This window comes from Amborella trichopoda, chromosome 6 (assembly GCF_054954075.1).
Source record: "Amborella trichopoda isolate Santa Cruz 75 chromosome 6, AtrichopodaSantaCruz75HAP2 v2.0, whole genome shotgun sequence".
NCBI classification, from domain to species: Eukaryota; Viridiplantae; Streptophyta; class Magnoliopsida; order Amborellales; family Amborellaceae; genus Amborella; species Amborella trichopoda.
In genome coordinates, this window is record NC_142341.1 from 53703866 (window position 1) to 53721417 (window position 17552).

Consider the following 17552-nt stretch of genomic DNA (forward strand, 5'->3'; position numbering starts at 1 on the left):
GGAGGGTTTTTAGGATGTCCAACATCTGAAAATAGGTGAAAAGTTTAATGTTCACATTCCCATTTTAGGGTATTGAACATCCGAATTGAAGGGTTTTTGGATGTTCAACATCCGAAAACTGGTTTGGGATGTTGGACATTCGAAAATGTCATATTTTCGGATGTTCAACATCTAAAAATATGACTTTGAATTTCCTGAAAGTTTCTAGAATTTCACATTCATTTTCGGATGATGAACATCGAAAATATGACATTTTAGGATGTCCAACATCTGAACCATTTTTGCATGTTCAACATCCAAAAATGTCATATTTTCGGATGTTCAACATTAGAAAATGGGATATTTTCGGACGTCCATCATCCGAAACCATTTTTCACAAGGAATACAATGTATCGACATAACCATTCAATTTGGATATTCAACGCCTAAATATGAGAATTTGAAAGTTAAACTTTAGGGTGTTCAACATCCGAAAAATGGTGAAGTCGTCTCTCTTTAAAAAGTGTGTTATAAAAGGTAAAAAACTGATATACATGTAATAACATAAACTATTTGGTAAATCCGTAATAACGTAAAGTATAATGGATATTTATATAATTTTCTCTAAATCATTTCTAAAATAAATTTTGACTCCAATTTTTAAGGAATATACAATCTCTAACATGGAAATCATTAATGTGTAAAAAAATAATAATATAAAACTGATATTTTTTTTAGAGGATTAGTTTATATAGAGCCAAGGCTCGAAACAATCAAACGAGAGCTTACCTCAAAATTTTACTAAAAGAGGTTGTTTTGATGCTCAAATATCTTCAAATTGATCATCTTGACATCAAGATGCATGGACATGAGAAAAACATAGATTTCAAGTTTTGAAAATAGTGTATTTTATAACACATTTTTCGCCCATCAATTTTCAAAATTTTCATAGTTCAGTCTATCTACAATATTTTTTAAGCTTAAACTTTATAAATAAAGATCAAAATATATTTTAAGGCTATCGCAAAGGTTTGAACCATTAATTTTACGGTTTCCTTGGGGGACCTTCACTTACATCTATCTTTAGATTGATGGTTTATACATCCAGGGGGTGTGAAAATGTAGAAATACATAAACTGCTTTTTATGGGAGCATAGTGTTCATCTACTCCCTTGGTCAGAAGTCTACTTGAAAGGCTTGCTTAATCTGAAAGTTCGTGAACTACATAAAAAACAGTAGATGATTCTCAAAAGGCAAAAAAAATTGGAACTTCATAACTTCAAGTTCTGAACCATGTCTAAGAAAAGACACTCGATTACAACATGGGAGTTTTAAAATGTGAGTATTTCAAAAGAAAAACAGAAAAGAAGAAGATATGGGCGCGTTTTCTATATATACTTCCCTCCTATCCAACCATCGATGGCTTGGCTGGCCTCAATCACAATATCACCCTTTATACTATTTTATTTTTAATATTTTTTGACACCGAACTTTGAGCATCTCATCCTCCCTTGAATTTGCACCTATGAAAAAAATATTCCCAATAAAATAAAATGACTAAAATGCCCGTAAAAGTTTATGAGGGTATTTTGATCATTGTATTTTACCAAAAATATTTGTTAAGGAAAAATTTATAGCATGACAATAGAGGACACAAAATTTAAAAAATTCAAAAGTCGGGAAAGTTGTAGCGTCGTTTGTGATAGCGTTTCTGACAAGGCAATGCATGGATATACTTTGGTTTATGCGATTGCGATTCCAATTGCCTTCCTCTCCAACAAAACATCATATCATACTTCCAAACAAATATTAAATAAGTGGATTGAGACTCTCTCTACAATTGCCGACGAGCTCATCTACCTTTCAACAATCCCTCTAACATCTCAGCTCCATTTGCATTTGCATTTGCATTTGCGGTGCCATGGCTGCAACAAAACCTTCAATACGATCTCTTATTAGTCCCTGTTGGCCTGAGTTACCCGAAAAACTTCCATCAAAATTCAACTTGATCATGTAGCAGTCAGTTTTCATAAAGTTAATGGTCTATTCTTGAATAAACTCAATCTTATGACCTCGTAGATGTTGACCATAATATCACGTATGGCTCACAGTTCACAACACTCCAAACCAAAGGAAACAAGGTAGAAGAAAACAAAATCGAACGGTGTGGATGGGACATATGAATAGCATGGAATCCAAATGTGGGGGGGTCGGCATCATATCCTAAGTCCTAATTAATTAACAACACTCCAAACATTTATTATCATTATGACTCATCACCAACAATACTAAGAAACACCCAAAATCTCTCACCACCCCGTGACACTTCCAGTGAATTTTGACAATTTGGGGGACTTCTCTCATTCACCATTTATCTACCCATTTCTAATCTCTGAACGGTCAAACCCATCCAAGTCCGGCCCAAGCCTAATTCAATATGGTGACTTTGATCACTGCAGCCCATTTGGGGTAAGATTTGTGGTCCAACAGTTCATACAGCCAGTTCAGTCCAATTATGGTTAACACTGCTACAAATCCATGTCCCAACAGATAATACATACCAGAAACCATGGGTTTAGGACTCATAAAAGTACCATGTTTACTGCAGTTAAATTGCAATTAACACAATCATAACTTTGAAGTAGAGATGATCACGCGGCCAAATGGGCATTGCCAATTTCCCCTTTTCCGTTAGGAATTGTGGAAAAGGATAAGGCCTTCTTGAGTTGAGCTGTATTCAATGCAAAGATGGTGAGGTAATGCTTAGATCTCAAGTCAGAAAAGCAACAAAATGACTATTAAAGAGAAATCACTCCTTAAAGCATAGTGAATGCAAGCTCTTGTGGTGAAGGATAGAATAAATGGTGCAGACCAATGAAACCCATGGGGGCTCCCATCCCCTCATTTCAACCTTCACAGGAGGATTCTACCTACCAATGCTTCTTAAGGGCCAATTCTCCCGAAATATTTGCTGCCTCATCCCCTTCAGATCCAAGGACGGCCTCTTCTTCACGCAATCCGCTAACAAATAAATGGAGCAAGTTCATATTGAGATTTCCAAATATTATATAATACTACAATTGTCAGGTAAAGAGTGCTAATCTGTGACACCAAGACCAAAAAATCTCCTTTCCCATCTATTCCAAGAAGACTTGGATTTGATCTCCCATTCTGTCCTTAAAATCAAGCAGTTTTTTCCCTCTCTGATGATTGCCATTTCCCTCGTTGGCTGCTTCATACAGCATTGCCTTGAGGTTTACGCCACCCAAGCCTGTAGAACGAGCATACAAATATTGAGGCTCAGAGTCCCAAGTGTAAATATTATGATTCATGTTCGGCTCATTAGAGGGAGTCGCATGGTACCTGGGACAATATTTGTGATCCCTTCCAAGAACCCAGCCTGCAAAAATCAGGGATTGCTCAGTAAACTTTTGGATGTATTCCTCTTATCTGATGTGACTATCTCTAGCATAAGTTAAAATTCTCCACTTTCACAGTCAAGATATCCGCATTCTAAGAAGGGTGTGGTTTCTATAAGGCCTAGGCCCTAAACAATCAAAGCAAGGCACACCTTCAAATAGTGTCCAAAGATGTTTCAATACTGGAAATCTTTGTGATGGCTAGAAAATTAAATTTCATCTCTAATTATAAAATTTAAAGCTTCAAAAATAGTGTAGATCGAGCAAATTTATGAATACTCGAAAAACTTGAAAATTGACAGTCCAAAAATGCATTACAAGATGCACTATTTCCACAACTTGAAATCCATTTTTTCTCATGTCTATACATCTTGAGGTTGAGACGATCAATTTGAGGATTGTTGGACATCAAAACAACTTCTTTTAGTGCATTTTTGAGGTGCGACTTAATTTGATTTTTTTTTTAAAGAAAGGTTAACATTGTATTACTGGGTAAGAAGTGTACAAGAGAGACAAAGCCAAGTTCACCCCCTAAGGGATGGACTGGAAAAATACAGTCAGTGTATCATATACAAAAAGGGCTTATAAGACCGCCTGATGTAACTGTTGCACACCCCTTAGGGGGTGCGCCTTAATTTGATTGTTTAGAGCTTCGTCCTTATATAAACGTTTTCCTTCTGAGAATGCCAGAACCCATGCAAGGATACGAACATCCTCGGCATATGTCATAACCTTCAAAAAAATTAAATTGCTCTATTATTAGCCTCATCTGTATATAAATATATTATCAGTGAAAAATGAACAAAACATAGCAGACAAATTCCCAGTAAGAAGGGAGAAAAACTCACTGGGATTCTAACATCAAGCTTCTCAAACCCATCACTTGCAATGATCTTAACCCTCAATGATCGCGACCATATTCCAGAAAAGGGGCCCTTTTGATCATCAGCTTCCTGGTCATTAGACACATAGGGAGTTAAAACTTCTACAACTGGACTGCTTGGCCTTTCATCTCTTTCTTTTTGTGTTGCCGCCTCTGAGATATTAGAAAGGTTGCCGCATTCAGGCAAATAACCTGAATATAAGCCATTGGTTGATAAAGACAAGAAAAACACAAGAAACAACTGTTTGAAAGTAAAAATTTGGTTAACAAAGAAACTTTATACTAAAAATACCAAAAAAATTCAGTACCAGTGGTACGATATCGCTTCTCTTCCTCATAATAGGCAGGAAGTCCTAGAGTTTCCTTGACTTCCTCGAATGATGGCAGGCTTCCAGGAGGAGGGAGGCGACCACTTTTTATGGCTTTAAGTGCATCCTGTAGACTACCAAATAAGCAAGCAGCATTACCTTTTAAAACAATTACAATGATTTGTATCATATTATTAGAGTGATGTGAATTGTGCCGCGTGACATTTACCTGCAATGTTAACAGTATTAAAAAAAAAAATTTATTAGTCATGTGAAGATACTTTGAAGAGTTCATTACTTAGGTCAGCAGTTCATCAGCATATTGTACAGTATATTTTAATTTTTCAAACATGCACAAACTGATGAGTTCCTTTAACCAGAATACCTGTAGTATGAGATGTTAGTGGTCTCATCCAAGAATCACCACATTTTACCCTATCTAAAGGAACTCAATATACCAATGAGAGCTTGATTTCTCTCCCAGGGTCAAGATAGTTAACCCAGGAGGATAGTCGTAATCGGTCTGAATTCACGACTGTCCCATCTACTTAGTAACTTTCTGTCTTTCAAAAATCAGTCACTGACAAATTTGTAAGAGAGGGCATATCAATAACAAAGACGATCATTTTCTACAACAGACAACATCTCAAAATCATCAATATAGTGAGTTATCATTCACATCCCAATGTAAATCCTTCAAATTAAAACGTAGCATAGGAAGTATGTAAAGGACCATCCTCACCTGCATTGCACGGATGGACACTGCAATCAAGGACAGTGGATAGCAGGCCAATTTGTAACCAATCTCTTCAAGTTCTAGAGGATTCAAAATTGGTGTTTTTCCTCCACCTTCGAGCATGTTTGCCTAAATACATAATCGCATTGCAGTAGAAATCAGTACTATTGAATGCTGCACACGCACATAATGTTAAATCATCCTCAAGATCAAAGAACTTCAATTCATCAACTGTGCATGTATTGTTTCAAAATTGAGGTGCCAAAACAATGGGAAGCTAAGAAGTGTCCATGCCATCAAATGCATCAATTTAACTTCCTGAATTATTAATGAGTGGAATGCATATACGCATTTGGATGCTGCTGTTCCATATACACAGGCAAGGCAGCACATCTACAAATTCAGAAAATGTTCAATGTTGATGAACAGCTGTACAGACATGGTTCTCCCCAAGGTCCATGGTGTTCATATAACGGTTCATCATAATGATGAGGTTTCTGAACAGTGCTGCATGAGGGTCACATGACAGTGTACATATTGTCTGTGTCCCATGTTTGACTTATGAAAAACAAGGAAATTTCTCTAATAAGAAAAATGTTCAAAATTCATTTGCACACAGTTGAGTTTATCCATTTTATTTCTTCTTGGATATTACTTGCTAATAATCATTAAGAGCAATGATCATGTGCCCCTTGCGCAATGTGGTTTAAGGATACTGACTTTGTCATTGATACTGTGATTCTGCAATCAAATCGACATAAAAAACTCCAAGAGGCATAAAATTGAGTCCAGGTATCCATTTTCAATCCTTTAAGCTCAATTAAAGATCTATGATCGCTATTTCTATGAGTTTTGCGAGGTTTAATAACCATCAAAACTCACTCCAAATGTTGATGTATATCGACTATGACTTTTGCTTCTTAGGGTACATTGGAACTTCTTGATCCTTAGGGGTCTTATTGGGGTACAATGTATTTTAATAGGGTGAAGGAAATTTTATCACAACAAGCAATAAAGGAAACATTAGATGAACATCACTGTCAACCAGTTAAAGTTATGTTTCCATATACAAGTTCCATTCTTTATTTTCAGAGATAGCCGCTTTTGGATCACTTTTCTCCGTGATCAGAACTTGTTCCCTACTGATGACACATCCATCTTATTTTACATTATATTAAATTGATTTCCTAGAATTCAACCAATTTTTCTTGTTGGCAATTGCTTGTAAGCCAAATTTCATGCTTAACAAGCAAACACAAAATCTAGAGTCTAACTTCTCCATATTATGGGTATTATTGATGTGGATACACTCTCCTGTGGCATTATTCAATGTCCTGTGAAGTAAATCCATGGGAATAACCCCTGATTCTACATAGAAAGGAAAAACCTATAACCACATAAGGAAAATAAAGAAATATTATCGATTGGCCATTGTTTACTAATTTTTCTCTTTCTCCCCCCAGCTTCTCTTGCCTTCTCCGCTCTAGTGTTTATCTATGTGAATTTAGTAAAGTCTCTATAGAGTCTTCTCACTAGACCTCTAAAGGGTTTCTCAGAGTTGCCTCTTTGGAATTTCATAAGTTCCCTTTTAAGAGGGTTTTCCATCTGGCTTTTTAAGCATTATATGGACACCAAGTGTTACAGGGATCATTTACCCAAAACAAAGAGTCATACGGATCGGCTTTGTACCCCTACTCTGTAAAGAGTGGGGTATAACCACTGGGTTTCTCTCTCAGGAGCCCCTTAGACACATCGAGTGTCTCAGAGATTGAGTTTTATGCCCCTATTTTTTAGAAGTGGGTCATAACCATTAACCACATCTCTCTCTTTGTAGATCTTCATAGAGATCAGGCATTGTGGCCTTAGTTTGTCAAAAGTGGAGTATAAATCCCGTGCCTCTCTCTTTAGAGTCCCTTAGATAGACTGAGTATCTCAGTAATTGAGCTTTTATTACCGTATTTTGCAGAGAATGGAGTGTAACCACTCTCGCTCTCTCTCTCTGTAGTCTTCTCACTTGCCTCTTAAATATGGAGATGGGCTGCATGCTCCTATTTTATAAAAATTTACAAAAAAAACGGGGTATAATGATATCTCTCTACATGACAAGTATCACAGAGTTTAGGCTTTATGTTTGTAGAGAATAGAAGTCTTTCTCTCTCTCTCTTCGAGGTGTCCTTCTCAAAGAGGTTGGGACATTTGTCTCTCCATGTTTATCTCTGTCGGCCCCTCATACAATGAGTAGGGCCCTGTACTGGCGCAAGTTATTCTGACCACCCTTAATATCTGGTCAGGCTATTCCTGGGCCTTTGGCTGAAAACTAGCTAGACGTCAATGGTTTTTAATTTCAGGGCATTTCTCATGGTTGGTTAACACTTAGCCAGATTTGATGGTTTTTAGTGTTTGGTTGTTCCTCACTAGTTCAAACTTAGGTAGATTAGAATATTTTTTGTGTCTGGGTATTTCTTACTGTTGGTTGCCACTAAGTCAAATGTATGGAGTTCGTGGCATCATTAGAGATCACTTGGCATATGTTTGAGTTGTAAACTCAGGGCCAGCTAGGTACGGTGATACTAACACTGCTGAGGCTGGAAATTGCTCATGGCTTAGAGAATCTTCCCTCAATCCTTTTCGGGTCCATAGAGGTGGAATGAGATTGGATTAAAGTAATCAGATATGGGCTAGATGGGATACACCCATCGCATAGGGACTAGCGGATACCATGGAAGGGATCTTAAACACCATGCATCATACAGCCACTACTTATAGAAATGTAGCCAGGGCTGCTAATGAAGTCAGGGCTGCTAATGGGTTTGGGTACCATAAGCTCGACCTCATCACCGGGTAGGGTCATCCTCCACCTTGATTCACTCCATCTCCTCCATACTCTTCTCCCCTTTTTTTGGTTCTTTTCTGCCCATTACTCTCTATCTCATCTCGTCAGGAATGTCTATGTTTGGCTGTTCCTTTTGGAATAACTAGATGTAATTAATTCTTCTGATTTAATAGAAGTTTACATTTCAAAAATAATTTTTGTAGTTCCAAGTGTCTGTGTATTTCTCACTGCTTGCTACCACTTAGCCAAATCTAGGCTTCAAGCCTCTTTCACCGCTGGCCAGGGCTTAATCAAATTTTGAGATTTACAGTCCCTAGAATATTCTCACCACTGGGAAAACTTGAACAATTTAAGAGACTTAATCAGATGGCGTGAGGGATATTTTATCCATTCAACATATGATGCAGCCAAAATATTGCTCTCGAATATCTAGATAAAAGAGACAAGCTTAAAGTTTATAAGAGGAACCGTAGAATGGCAAATTAGACTATCCTTTGATGTTTGTTATTTATTTCTTGAGTCTTTTTATTTACATAGGGGCATAAAATAGAAATTTTTAGAGTCTTATGTCTTTTCATTCACTTAAAGTCTTTTATAATAAATAGCCATGATCAGATTAGATGGATGACCAGGGCTAAGTCTTGTTTAGGGTTCTCTTACATAAGGGATGTACTAAAGCATAATGGATGTTCTTGTTATAAACTTTTATTCAAAACCCTAGAGCAACAAGTGCTCCTTCTTTTATCTCTGGTTTTTGCATCTTTCTCTAATTTTGGATCTTTCCTATCTTCTTCTTTGCTAAACCCTAGCTCCAAGCTACTAGGTCTGCACCAACATATTTTTGTTGACTACACATCTTACTTCAGATTTTAGAGATACGTTGGCTGATATTTAAAAGATGGACCTTAAGTAGCACGAGGCAATCTCAGACATAGTATAAATTTGTAGAAATGATCAAGACAAAGGATAAAGGTACAGGGCAAGCGGTTGAGCGACCAACACACATATGCACCCAGACTATAGACACTATTCATTCATAACTTTTTAAGGTGAAACGTTTATAAGCTAGACCATGGAATGACTTCAATATGTGACACCCTAGGAACAATAACTTATTTAAAAGTCCTCCACCTCAAGATTAAATTTCTCGGATAACACAACCAAGTTTTGATACGATGCTAAGATATGGAGACAGATCAGGAAAATGCAAACATACCGTAATTAAATATGAGAATAGTTATTTAATGCAGCACAGATGAAAAATGAAAATACTAATGCAAGTCATAACATTTAAAAAATGTATGAAAAATAATGGTGTAAATAACCTAGTCAAGGCAATACTAAAATACTATACACAACACAGGGAAACAATGCACACCGTGCATGGGCATAAATACATTTTTGCTAACTGAAATCATATAAACAATGATATGGCAAACATTTTTCAATCTAGCCAATGAATTAATAAAAATCCTAAGGCATCTGATTACGTACCATTTTTGGAACTTGTGGAGAAATCTCACAAAAAGCTCTCATTTCTTCTTTGGAAGCAAGTGCATCAATAAAAAGAACATCAGCTCCAGCATCAGCAAAAGCTTGTACTCTCCAAAGTGCTTCCTCCAAGGAAACTGCTTGACGAGCATCTGTTCTTGCAACTATAACAATGTCCAGGCCACTTTCTTCCCGAGCATCAATAGCAGCTTTTATGCGCAACAATGCCTCTTCTCTCGAGACCACTTTCCTCCCTTGAGTATGACCACAAGCTTTCGGAGAGTCCTTTACAAAAATGGCATATCGTTAACTTCAATAAGATGTATCATCCATTAAAAGTATTGGCATTCTAGCATCCAAACCAAATGGTCCATTTTGGACATATAAAAGAACTTCTAAACATATAAAAAAAGAACGGAAATATTGCTGTGCTCAATAGGAGCTATGTTCCCAGCATAGATATAAGAACACGAGGAGAAGACATACTTGCTAGCACGATGATAAAAGAAGTTAGTACGAAATAATATGTATTGCAAAGTTACATTAAACAGAACCCAACAAGGTTTCAGACATTTTGATAGTGGTTTTAGGTGGTTCTTTTTTTTGTGTGCGTGTGTGTGCTTTTTTTTTGGGGGGGGGGAGGTTGGTTGCAAAATCAATACAAATATCATATTTACCCAAAAAATTCAAATATTTGGCAAACTTAAGCGGAATTTCAACAGATTTTCAGCAGAAATTCCCAACATGATGTCCTCTATTCACAATAAAAGAGCTGCATGTTCTTGGCTGCTTGCAAAAGAAAATATGTGAAAACATGGATATGCAGATGGACAAGGCAATGCTTGTCAGTCACCTTGAATCCATTTGCTTGTCGTACTTTCCATGGAAAGCTTCCTCATGGGCAATATAACACACACGGTCATGAAGCATGATTAGCAGCCCTAGTTTATAGGCCATTATGCAGCTGTGGTATATTGGGTTCTCGTACCCCTTAGTAAATTAAATGTCTATAGACAAGTACCTCACTTTTTGACATTAATATCAAAAGAATGGTATGATATACGTGGCAGAATATTTTCCAAAAGGAAAAGTATACAAAGAGACTATTTACTTTTAATACAAAGAGAACACAATCGCTCTTGTCGGTCATATTTCAAATCAGGCGGTTGTGAGTATGTCATTGACTAGACTCAGTTCACAAAAAATTTATTGAACTTTGTGTCACACCCCAAGCCATCCAATTTGACATCTAATAGCTAGTAGCAATTGACCTTTATGCAACAAAGATAAATGGTCCCATAGTAGACATTCCCTTTTTAAAGTTCCAAGAATTTTAGGATAAAAAATTGCTAAGTTGTTTCTTTCTCTCTTTAAAGGGAAAAAAAAAAAATGCAAGCATATTTTACGGGCTTGGGTCGCAGAAACAAAAACTTTAAAATAACCATTACATTTGAATGGAATTTTCAAAATGATTTTCTTGACTAATACAAGTCACAAATTCATTTCTAATATTTGGGTTGTATGACACACTAGTTTGCCTTGGATATAAGTCTTGCCTTGGATATATGTCTAAACAATGAATTTTTTGAGATAATTACAATAGGCAAGTTATGAAATTTTCCCATAGTTTTTGACAAATGAACCTAACTAAACATCACATAATCTATCCATGGCATTTTTAGAATTTTCAAACGAAACGAGAGCTGAATATTCCATTTCAACATCATCATCATCCAAGTCTTATGCCATCTATCTGGGGTTGGCTACACAAATTATGTTTGGCTTTTTTACTCTATTCTCAACATCTTGTTGAGCTGCTTGGTTAGCCGGATTATGTCAATCTCTCCCATGCACTACCAAACCTCTATCAAGATACCATAGGTTCCAATAGGCTTTCTTATCTTCACCTTTCTCAAAACTTCTTTCACTTCAGATATCCTAACCCTGTGAATGTATTTATGACCTTAGATATCCTAATGTTATGCTCCCATAGTACTCATCATTTAACAATTTCGAAAATAAATTCGCCACCTTTTGTTGATCTTGTCATCCTTCACCAAGACCTTTAGATACTCACTCTTAATGCATTTAACATGATCAAGATCCCTAAACTTCCTCTCTCTCATTTTTGCTAGTTTAAAGACATCGTTTTCACCTTCTCTTGTCCCCAATTTATAGTATAAATCATCATAAGCCTTAAGTTTAGCCTTACTTACTATTTCATCTTAGTATTTTCTCAGTATTTTTATATTCTTCAAAGTTTTGATCATTTCTATTATATTTTTTTTATTTGAGTAAATTAACTGCCAAGCTTTTACAATATTATCATTTTTTGCTAATAGCCTTTTGAACCTCATCACTTCAACACCAAGTTTCCTTTTTGGAGTTATTTTTCCTCTATATTCTCTTCAAACTTCTTTTGTCACTTTCTTAATACAATCAGTCATCTCATTCCACATAACATTAACTTTGTGCTCAGAATTCCATGTTCCTTCTTTTACCATTTTATTCTTAAATAAGTTTATTTTCCCCCTTTTTAAATTCCACCACCTAGTTCTTGGACACCTACTAACTTTACACCACTTCCATAATTTTATGCAAACATCCACAACCATGAGCCTCTATTGAATGGTCAAACTCTCGGCTGGGATAAACTTACAATCTGTACATGGTGGCCGATTTGCCTTCCTAACTAGGAAGAAGTCTATTTGGATTTCATATAATCCACTTTTATAAGTAACTAAATGTTCGTCACACTTTTTTAAAATAGGTATTTGCTATTGCTAAGTCGTAAGCCATAGCAAAATCCGTAATAACACCGCCCATCTCATTTGTTTCCCCAAAAGCATATCCTCTATGTACCCCTTTATATATTCTTTTATCTCTTTCTACAAGATCATTTAAGTCCCCTCCTAAAAAAAAGTCATCTCGAATTGGTATTCCTTGGACTAGTCCATCCATGTTCTCCAAAATTGTCAATTCATTCTATCTTCTATCTTGTAGTCCTGCCTGTGGCGCATATGTACTAATTACATCAATTATCTTATCCCCTAATATAAGTTTAATTAATAGGAGCCTATCACCTACTCTCTTGACATCAACTATTTTATCCTTTAAGTCATTTTCCACTATTATGCCTATGCTATTTCTATTATGATCCTTTCTTATACACCAAAGTTTATATCCATCAAATTTATTAGCTTTTGCCCCTTCCCACTTAGTTTTTGTGGACAAGCTATATTAACTCTCCTTCGTCTCATTGTACCCACTAACACCATACTTTTATCTGTTAGAGTTCCTACATTCCATGTGGCTAAATGAATCCTATTCACTTGGACTGGTTTCTTTACCCATGCTCTTTCAAAATGGTACGGGAACCCTTGCCTGCCTGTCATTGCAACCAGGAGTCAGTGCGGTGCATCGTTTCCACATAATGCCCTAGCTAACCCTTGCTCATTTCTCCCTGCACCAAGGTGTCGATACAATGCATCGCTTATTGGGAACGCCCCTAGTATAAGCATATAACATAGGTTCATGATTCATAAAAAGATACGGCAAAGTTTTACCTAGTTTCCTACCTAACACAACCCTCCTCCTTTATCTGGGCTTCGAACCGGCCATGGCAGAGTTAATTAAATGGGGGTAGGATGGCCTGCCCAAAGAAATGGTTGAGTGCCACAAGTGAGTTACTGAAAGGAAAAAGCATCAAAGAAGCACCTGTAGCAATTGAATAAAGCAAATGAAAACAAGGATTCTGAAATAGGAACCACATAGAGGCTTTAGTTTTAATAAAGGGAGAGCAACCCAAAGGACCAAGTTTGCTAATCACAGGCTTAAGTGGCAGAAATCCTCATTTGAAATCTCAAGGAATTCAAATGGTACATGTCTAAGAACCAAACAACTAAAAAATAAGAATATAGTTAGTTATCATCAAAATAAAAGAAACTAACGAGTTTGTGTTGATATTTCTCAACAAATCATAAACATGTTAAATTCCGAAAGTGTAATCCTCACATCTTCCTTACATGTAGCCAGTACAAATCTTGCTTGACTCCCTTATTATTGTATTTTGGTATTCCTGTTATGGCACTTGCAAGGACAATTAGGGAACAAGCATTACGGTATGCAAGGTATTGAAAAAATGCCAATCCAATTTGGAACTAGCAGATCTGGATCGGGAATCATTGGCGGTGAACTGGTTCTCACTAAATATCGAGAACTGGCCAATTCGCCCCATGAAACAAGTCCTACTAAATAGCAGGAGCTGGCTGGTTCTGTCACAGAACCGGCCAAAATCGGCCCCCACTTCTTTTTAATTTTTTTCCAATTTTTACACCATTATTGAGACACTGGATATTCATGGAAGTTTCAGCATTTGAAAGAGTGCATTCCCTAAAGAGATTTGCTCTCACAATTTGTTTTGACTGTTATATAAAAAACCTTACTCTTTGTATATGCATTTTCAGGTCTCACATGCCTTTTGAACGTGCATGCAATGCCTTTTGTCAAGGTGCTTTCTTGCTGATTGTCTATGTTTCTTCAAGTTCTACATCAAGAACTAAAATTTAGAGCATTCAACTGTCTCTCTATGAACTTCAAGGGGTTCAATAACTGTATAATACGAAATTGGTGTTGTGACATATAAATCCAAACATGAAAACTATTTAATAATCTCTTCTTCTTATGCATCTTATGCACTACAAATGTTTAACAAGGGTAAGCAGCAGGAGAAAAAACAGCACAGATTTCCACATTATTTGCAGTGAAAACTAGGATCATGAGAAAAGGAAAAGCCCTCGCTAGAAAAGAATTTAATTCTAAAAAAAAAATGTACATAGCGCCATTTACCTGGTCCTCGATAATAATGCCCGCAAAACCAGCTTTTATATAACCCTTGACAGTTCTCTTGACACTCATATGATTTCCATACCCGTTGTCTCCATCTCCTATTACAGGTATAGATACAGCTTCAGTTATTTGATATCCTTGGTCTCTCATTTCTCCATAGGATATGAGACCAACATCCGGCAATCCCAATCGAGCAGCTGAAACTGAAAATCCTGGATAGGAAACCACCATCGGTCACTGGCTCTATCCTCTCAGATTAGCATAACAAGGCAATGAAAAGAAAACTGCATGCCTATTGCATTACAGTTACTTACTTAAGACTACAATGAAGCAGTAAAAATAAGTTTTCTTGGGGTAGTTACATAACCCCATGATACTCAAAATTGGGAAAGAAAAAAAATTTAGAAGGGAAAAAAATACAAAGGAACAGATCACTTTTCAACTTCCTAATTGGGAAAAGAGTCTAGAAGTTGAATATTCATAAAAGGTGTCTTTTTCAAATGTGAGGATGAATGGGTACAAAATTCTGAAATGGTGGGTGGTCTCAATTTGTCCATTGATGGTACTAGAATTAAGAAAAAATATCCAATTGAAATTTGGACAGGTAATTTCTACCATGCAGACCATGCTTTGAAAGGATTGGAATGATGAGAAGGAGTACTTCATAGCTTCCGGAAACAAGAACGAATGTGTTGGTCTTCAAACTAACTAATCGTATAAGAAAACTTTAAAAATTCAAAAATAGAGCATGGATGGAGAAGCAGCGAGCACACGTTGGTAGAGAGAGTGGGAAAAATTAATAAAACACAGCGAGCTGAGAGTATGCAAGAAGCCATGAACCAAGAATGAACAGACGGAACAGGCTTGGGAATAATTCAAAATCAGGAAATGGGGCGTATCATTCTAATTGAATCACTTAAATCATTCATTCACTTGGGCCCCAAAAACACCCAAAAAACAAAATAGAGAGAGAGAGAGAGAGAGAGAGAGAGAGCGAGAGAGGGGGACAGAAAAACGGGCCATTCATTTACTGCATACGCCACTTTAAGCAGAAAAACCCATATAAAATGCAACTAAAAACAAAAAGTTCATAGTAAACATAAAAAAGAAAAAGGTCACTCATTTACTGCACGAGCAATTTGAAACAGAAAAACCCAAACAAAATGCAAATAGAAACCACCACATCCATGGGTGGGCAGATAAAGAAGCACAAGCTTTGTCGAATCAAAAACCCAAATAAGCATAGTATATACTCAAGAGGAAGATTAATCAATCAAACCACTTCCGCAGAAGAGAAAGTCAATAGATATATGATAAACAGGAAAAAAAACAGAAGCAGTATTAAGTATTTGAGTACCGCTCATGAAGCAGAATTTGAATCCAGCTTGTTGGATGAGCTTAGCACTGAGAGCATCAAAGCAGGAGGGACCCGGCTCGACTCCCGGAGACTGCAATATCCGACGGAGGACTTTCGCTGCCGATAGTCCAACCTCTGTGTTTGTGTTTGCCCTAACAACCACCATTGATCGCTTCCCCTTTCCATTTCCCTTTCCAATGAGATGGGAGTTTGGAGACAAAGAAGAATAAGATTGAGAGATGGGTGGAAACAAGGGGAGGTTGGAAATGGGCTTAAATGGAAGTGCATTGCCACCCCCATTTCTGCAACAACAACAACAGTTGGAGGGGGAAAGATGCTTATAATTAGAGTTATTGATGGAGAGATGATGATAGATTTGGGAGGAGATGGAGAAGTTCATGTCTTTGTTTTCTATTTCTCTCCTTCTTAGGAAGAAGAAGCTGTAACTCAGAGACTGAGCAGTTGGTGGAGCTTACAAGACATTACAAGACTGCCCTTCTGTTTTTCCTTTCGAGTAATCAAACGATGGGTTTTATGAGTGCGTTCCCCTTCTAAAATCCATCTCAACAAGTAATTTTTATTTTAATTTCTAGGGATTTATGATCTAGGCCAAAATGATCATAAATATATGTAATAAAATTTTAAATTTTAAAATATATTTTTTTGGGTTGCATTATCCATAAATTACTTTGGTCCACTGCACTTTACCCAATGTCCATCTTAATATCCGTGGATAAAGAGGAGTTTTTTCCAATATCTCCCATAATCACCATTATTTAAAAATGAGAAAAGTTTATATAGAGCCGAGGCTCTAAACAATCAAATTTGAGTTTATCGAAAAAACTTCACTAGAAGAGGTTATTTTGATGTCCAAATATCTTCAAATTGATCATCTCGACATCAAGAAGCATATACATGAGAAAAAAAATAGATTTCAAGTTTGAAAAATATATGTATTTTGTAACGCATTTTTTGACCGTCAATTTTCAAGTTTTCGGATCTACGCAATTTTTGAAGCTTTGAACTTTATAAATAAATATAAAACCATATTTAAAGACTATCAAATAGATTTTCAATTTTAAAACTACATTTTTCCACACTATTTGAAGGTAACCTCTAATTTGATTATTTAGAGCCTAGGCCCTATACAAACCGCACCCGCACCCTTTAAAAATATCTTAGTAATTTTTATTTTATGTATATACCCTATTCTCTTTCTAAAATTTTGTTACGTTGAATCTTCAATATTTGAAGTAAACTTTAATCTTAAAAATAAAAAGTCACAACCCCACATACTTCTTTCCTCAACTTCTTTTTTCAAAGAGAAAATTATACATACTGGTTCTTCCCCTTATATTACTATATGCTTCACATTTGGCTCGAAATTCATAGAGACCAAGCCGATCCCCACACTCCCAAGGGTCCAACATCTCCAACATTAAATAGGTGGAAAATTTATTATTATTTTTTTTTTAAAACTTGGCAGATATTAGAAATGTCAGACAACCTTAAAACCCATAGGTATTCCAATATTTTCAACTTGATAGGTCTCTTGCCAAGGGGCAAAGATATGATGTTAACCACATGGGGCCTAACATATCTAATCCTTGCCTTTGTGCTATATGTTGTTTTCAACACTAGACATATCTCTTGCCGAGGGACAAGGTGTTTGGTGTTGGCAACATTGGACATCGTATG

General features: G+C 36.4%; 1 protein-coding gene across 2 annotated transcripts; it reads right to left on the reverse strand.

Annotated features, from left to right (window-relative positions):
• Positions 1-2454: 2454 nt before the first annotated feature.
• LOC18448502 (Phosphoenolpyruvate carboxylase family protein) lies at positions 2455-16362 on the reverse strand. 2 transcript variants are annotated; one of them, XR_016057485.1, is made up of 8 exons: positions 15855-16362; positions 14498-14709; positions 9653-9934; positions 5332-5454; positions 4590-4723; positions 4247-4473; positions 3343-3379; positions 2455-3250 (listed from the first exon to the last, which is right to left on the reverse strand). XR_016057485.1 is itself a non-coding variant. In XM_006858566.4 (8 exons), the coding sequence occupies exons 1-8, from the start codon at positions 16252-16254 to the stop codon at positions 3117-3119; spliced, it is 1542 nt and encodes a 513-aa protein (XP_006858628.2). In that variant the 5' UTR covers positions 16255-16362; the 3' UTR covers positions 2455-3116. The 2 variants fall into 2 exon arrangements, 1 of the variants encoding a protein (XP_006858628.2); XM_006858566.4 differs by having other exon boundaries at positions 4590-4716.
• Positions 16363-17552: the final 1190 nt, after the last annotated feature.